Below are 6,649 nucleotides of genomic sequence, written 5' to 3' on the forward strand. Positions count from 1 at the left end.
ATTTGCAGCGTTTTTGATAAAACAGTTGTTCGCTCTGGTGCCTTTGTTTTTTTGCGTCAATTTTTGTCCACACACTTTTGCGCGTTTTCCCTTTCGTTCCCCTTTCCTTTCGCTAAGTGCTAATGCAAAATGTAATTAAATGATAAGTACTACAATTACAATGGTACAATGCGTTGAATGTTCATCAACTGTTTGTTTTGTGTTTTTTTTTTTTTAATAAATTTATTTATTTATTTTTGTTTTTCATTGAATTTTTTCTTTTATTTATTTATATATGTACTTACTTAATGCATTAGAATAATTATTTTTAATACATACTGCACTGCTGGGTTTTATGTGGTAAGTATCTACTATCATTGTGTAATTACAATACATTCCATAACTTTTAATTTCTACTTTGTTTTTGCTTTCTGACTACAATTATTCACTTTTTCACATTTCATTGCAGCTGTTTTTCTTCTTTTTGTTTTTTTTTAATACAATACATACATTTTCACTAAAAGCTAATCACTTATTTACGGTAAATCTATTCTGTAAGTATAATCATTATGTAATTATTGTTTAGTTGTATGTATGTTTGTGCTTAATGTAAAACACAAAATCCTGTATACATGCGATTATTTACAATTTACAAAAAAATATACACTTTTTTAATTTTAATTTTTTTTTATTTTTTATTTTGCAACGCTCAGAGGTTTTAACGCCTGTTGCCAATAGTTTTTTTTTCTCTTAAAATTTTTGTCAAAATTGTGCACAGTTTTCATTTGTCAACTTTTAAGTTGCAAATATTTTTTTTATATTTTTTTTTTTACTAATTAATAAATTATTTTACAAACGACAGGAACAAAAATGTTTTGGGCTTAAAACAATACAAAACAACCTAGGCGACTATATTTATGTTTTAAAATATACACTGAAAAAAAAATCTTACCAATATTTATAACTTTTTCTGCGCTTCCACGCTGCTCTTTCTTACGCTGATATGTTTCTTTTGTTTTCTTGTGAAAGTAAAAAAAAACAAAACTTCGAGTACACTGAGAAAAGAGTGCAAATGTATATAATAATCAAATCATGTATTGAGAGAATTATACGAACTCTTTTCCCAGTGTAGTTCTGCAGCGCAAATTCTTCACTGAACTTCGTTTTGTGTCTCGACTATTTTTTTGCTGTTGAAATACTTTTTTGTTACACTTGAAATAACAATTTGAAAATGCTTATTACGCTCCACACTTCAAAATACTACTCGGCGATGTTTCCTGCTTTACTTTTTTTTTTGTTATTCGCGATCCACCCACCTATTTCTTGCATTTTTTACAATTTCTTTCACTAACTGTTACTTTCTATAAGCTCTGTTTGCATAAGTTGTATTTGTATGATTTTCTGGGTTTTCTCTGTGTATTTTTTGCTTTATTTTGCTTATGTGCCGCTTTCTTCACCCCAAAGCTATTTATTTACAATGTTATGAAAAATAGGAAAGTTAAAAATTTCGACCAGGCCCGCCATTGGCTAAGCGCCTTCGAAAATTTTCTCTAATCCTGTTAACTTAATAGATATTTATTTACGCTGAAATATTTCACGGCTAATCAAATACTTTTTGGTGTAAACGTCTTCAAGTGGGCCGGTATGTGCGTACGTACGAGTACTCACCGCTTGCGCACAATTAAAAATTATCAAATCACATGTAAATTATTGTCCGATATAGTACAAATTGTCAATTTCGATGCGCCCACAGCACTGCCTGCATATCGCCGCGCTTCCCTGCTTGCTTACCACTCAATCAGCAACAGCAAATCACCGCGCTTTCGTTCACTTGCGCCCTGTGCCTCGAATTACGGCCGCAGCGTCACTTTGGGCGCCTGCTGCTGCAGATGTTGCTCGCGAAAGGCGATCAGCGAGCGGAAGGCCGACATTGGCGAGGAGGCGGCTGCTGCTGCGGCCGCTGCTGCCGCCGGTATCACATGGCTCAGCGTATGCGTGTGCGTATGAGTGTGTGTGTGCGTGAGCGCAGACGTTGGTGTGCTAACGAGCAGCATTGTGGACGAGGTGGGCGTCGATTGCGACTGCGACTGCGACAGCGACGCATTAACACCGGACAACATAGCTGTTGTTGTTGTTGTTGTGGTTGCAGAAGTGGTGATTGCCGCTGCCGGCGGCGTAGGTGATACCGTCAAATGTCATGGTTTGCCCGGCGACAGCTTGCCCGAGTTGGAGGAATTCGACGAGGAGGTCGAATTGCCCGATATGGGACCCATATGGTGCGACTGTGCTAGACTCATCGATGTGGGCGGCTGCACAACATCGCAACCAATTGAAGAGGAGGTGCTGGAGGCCGACGGCGAGGCGCCCGATGGCGGCGGCACATGGTGTGGCGCATGGTGATTGCCCGTTGTGGTGAGGCTGAGTGGCGCGAAGGGCGTGCCGCCAGCGACGGCGGCCTTCCACAGCAGCGGATTCATGCTGAGTCCATTATGCGCAGCCAGACTGGCACCGAAATTGCGCTGATGCTCGAGAAATTCCTGAGAGGGACCGGTTAGGCCGGCGGGCCCATAGAAACCGCGATAGAGGTCGGGACGCACGTAGGGCGAATAGTTTGGTATGCGCGCCGCCAGTGGCGAGAGAATCTTACCGGTTGTAGCATGCTGCGCGGGATGGCCGTAGAGGGCGGGGTGTGTGGGAGGAAGTTCGCCGAGGCTAGCGCCTGCTAAGCCAATACTGCCGGGTGGACTGTCTTTTGGCGAGGAATCTTTGCCATCTTTGGAGGCCATGTCCGCCAGCGACCATATGCGCGGTTTCACTGCCAAGCTGGCGCTTGTGCTGCCCCCACCGACACCGCTCGCAGACTGCAATGAGTTTTGCTGTGCTTGTTGGTGTTGGTGCAGCAGCTGCTGCTGATGGTGGTGGTAGGCGGCGATGTCGGGCGGTGAACCAGCTGGTGGGCGGAAGTGATGATGTAATGCGGCGGGATGGAAGAGTGGATGACCGCCGCCAGGCATGCCGCCGGGGCGATCGTAAAGGTCGGGTGAGCCATTGGGGGAACCGGGACGCGAGCCAGACCATTCGCTGTTGTTGCTCTCACCGGGACGATCACCAAGATCGCCAAGCCGATTGGAGCGATCTTTGTCGTCGTTTGAGCCGAGGCCAGAGTCTTTGGCGTCTGTAAGTGGTAGAGTAAAGAAAACAGAAGAAAAAGCGAAAGCGGTTAGTTAAATGTAATGGTAGTAGGCGATTATGAAAAAGACAATATTATTTGCGAAAAGTGTTTTGCTCTTACCTAGCAAGTCATTGTCATCGGTGCTCTTGTGGTCGTCGTCATCCATATTGGCATCGTCGTCATCGACACGATTTCTGGGCTCCCACGTCATTTTATTCTCCTTTTTCAGTCTTCTTCTCGCATTCGCGAACCACGTCGACACCTGCGTCAACGTCATTTTCGTAATTATTGCCAACATGATTTTCTCGCCCTTAGTGGGGTATGGATTCTTTTTGTGTTCGTTCAGCCAGGCCTTCAGCGTTGAGGTGGTCTCGCGGGTGGCATTCTTGCGACGCGCTCCATTCAAGTCGACACCATAACTGCAAGCAGACGGAGGAAAACAAAACGAAAAGGGCAAAGGTTAATACTGCTTTAGCGGCTTAGCGGAAGGGGTTGTACATATGTATGAGTTACAAAATCTTGTATGTAACAACACTTGAGGGGCAGTAGCCCGCTGTTGGGAAGGGTGGGTGGTGGTTTTAATGTTGTCGACACGGCTGAGTGCAGGTGATTACAATTAAATATAATGCGACGTAAGGCGATTAAAAAATGTGCGACATGGCAATTTTAGGGCGCCAAGACATTGAGACAACATTTGAATTGCGCTGACGCTCTGGAAAAAGGGGTTTAGAAGGCGTAAAGTAAATGGGGTATTTAGGAAACTGTTAACTTCTGGTAATAAGTGCGCTATTTATAAATGTTCACATATGTATGTGTGGATGTGTGTAGGTATTTATGTCAGCGTGACAATAAAATTTTCAATTTAAAATGCTTTCAAATTTTTCTCTTAGAAATAACAGATTTTCAGACGCGGCAACTGCCAAACCCACAAAAAAAAACTCCACCAAACACACAGACACAATCAGCGCAAAAATTTCAATCAAATTGTAAAAATTTCGCCACGCCAAGCAAACGTTAAAAACAGCTGTTGCATGCAGCCCAACAAATGCATTCGCACCCACACGCGCACGCAATCTACAACAATCGTAAAAAACTTGTTTTGCATTACATTAACGTCAGTGCTTCGTTGCTGCTGTTACACTTATTAAATTACGCAGCAAAAAAAAGCAACAACAAAAAACGTGGAAAATCAACAGACAAGCACAACAGTTAACAGACAACATGATTCGCAGCGATTTTTTAATTGATTTTACGCACAAGGCGCGACACAACGCAACGCAACGCAATGCAATGCAGCACCGCGCACACAACTGCCGCCTGCCACACATGCCACAGTCATTGTGGCGGCGGCAGCGCAACTAGCAGCCGGCCGCATGCCACACCTTTGGCGCGAAACTTGGCGACCGACCACATTGGGGCGGACAAGCCGCAAAATTTGGCGGCACTCGGCCCAGCTTCGTTGCTTTTCCATGGCGACCAGCTCGGCGGTCAGCGGTTGGCATTTACGCGCAATTTGTGGTCTTTTAATAGGCGCTGCGGCAACAAAAAAAAAGTGACGAAGTTAAAAAAAATTAAAAATAACAAAAAGAAAATTACTAAAAAAGCGAAAAATTAAAATCAGCGCACGGCGAGCGCTTGATTGGTTATTTGGTGGACGCCCACCAGCTTTACAGGGTGCTGTTCTCTGTGTGCTTGGAAGCTGGCGTAAAATAATCGCCAATAACAACAAGTGCACACCTAAATACATATTTTTTTGTTTTATCGACTGATGGCGCACATTTGCTTATTATGGCCTTTTGTGGTTTTGTGGCCAGCTGGTCGGTGTCGTTGAGCAGCTTTTATGGGCTGGGCAGTTTGCTTAGCCGTCGGCAAAACCACCACTCGTGCGTATGCATATAGAGTCCATATACTATGTAGTCAGTTGAGTGTTTGTATATTTGTATTTGCGTATGTTGCTTACAAACAGTGATTGGGCGGGCGCCACATTGTGGGCTGTACCTATTCTTTAGCATACACACACACACGCGCAAAAAAATGTACGTACATGTTGTTTGAATGTATCTCAATTTTACGGCTTGTTGCAAGTAAGTATACATATTTACATATCTGTAGTGTAATAATGTAATAATGTTTGCATGGAAAAGGTTTTGTGAATATTTGTTTGTATGTATGTTTGCCGTGTCAGTTACGGATATATTGGCTTCGCTTCAACCACATAATTGCTGTTTTAACATGAAAATGGCTTGCTGCTGATGCTGTTGTTGCGCGGATGCATATGTATGTATAATAAAAATATTTTGCAGACACTCATGCTTACATATACGTATAGTAAGTACGAGTGTGTATGTACATACATGGTATGTTTACAGCAGATTATTAGCAATGGCCGAATAGCAGAAATATATGTATATGCATAAGTGCATACATTAGGGTCTTCCACAATAAGCGAAGTCGGAATTTTAATGCTCTCGCCCCCAGGATGGTTCTATACCGAAAAAAATATACCCCGTTTTTTATTATTTTGAGATCATAAAGTATATATGGAGAAAAAATTGTTTCATAGAAAAGGTATAGAATTCTTGAAAGTCAATATTTTTCGATCGGAAAACTCTGCTTCTCATCAGGAGACTTGCAATAATAAAAAGCACTTATTTACTTAGCAATTTTTTAATGTTAACTATTTCTACAACATATATCCCCCAAAAACCCCAAAAACTGCAATGGGGGTCTCATCAAAAATCGTTAATACCTGTTAAAAAATGGTTAAATAGACAATTGGAGAAACGGAGGTTTTTCACATATAAAGTAGTTGGAAAACTTTAAATGCTTTAAGCGACCTCTATTTTTTCATTTGGAAAAAAACGGGGATATATTTTTTCGATGTAGAACCATCTTAAGAGGTTAGAGCATTAAAATTCGTACTTTACTTTTTCACACGCATATTTGGACTACCCTAGTATACTTTACGCTTTATATTACAGAATTTAGTCCCAATGTAATTGGTTTCTCTTCATTAAGTTTTGGAGGAATATCAACTCAAATTTTCAAATTTTTAGTAAATTTTTTCGAACGGTGAGAAATTTGATTCCTCGACTAAATAAAATATCAGAACGTTATTCTGGATTAAATGGACAACACGAAAGGTTTTTTCGAAGCTACTTATGAAATAATGGCGAAGTTCAAAAAGAAAAGAAACCATGTGCTATTCCCCTCTAAGTAAGTAGTAAGGATTACTAAAGCGAAGTAGTAAAGAGATTATACATATTTACATATATAAAACAATGATTAGAGACATAAGACATTTAACAGTTGTTAGATTATTTATTTATTTTATTTTTTTGAATTTTGAGTTGTGTTGTTATTGCAGAGTACCATTAGTATGTAAGAAAAAATTGAATGGTTTTGATAGCAAGGCTATTAAGTGCAATCATATTTAAGTCCAGAAGCACCTACTAAGTATTTCGTAGTAGTAAGCAGATATGAATAACTTCATTTAAA

The 6,649-nt window shown here is 40.9% G+C and overlaps 1 protein-coding gene across 1 annotated transcript in view; it reads right to left on the minus strand.

Moving 5' to 3' along the window:
- Nucleotides 1–2,162: 2,162 nt before the first annotated feature.
- LOC118747948 (homeobox protein araucan-like) overlaps nucleotides 2,163–6,649 on the minus strand; it is a gene marked incomplete at its 5' end in the record, with an annotated part of 9,650 nt that continues 5,163 nt past the window's right edge. Inside the window, 2 exon segments of the mRNA XM_036482184.1 lie at nucleotides 2,163–3,154; nucleotides 3,272–3,570. Of these exon segments, the coding sequence (XP_036338077.1) occupies nucleotides 2,175–3,154; nucleotides 3,272–3,570 (1,279 nt within the window).

Source organism: Rhagoletis pomonella, unplaced genomic scaffold, assembly GCF_013731165.1.
Source record: "Rhagoletis pomonella isolate Grant_MI unplaced genomic scaffold, Rhpom_1.0 Rhpom_scaffold_00012, whole genome shotgun sequence".
Lineage (NCBI taxonomy): Eukaryota > Metazoa > Arthropoda > Insecta > Diptera > Tephritidae > Rhagoletis > Rhagoletis pomonella.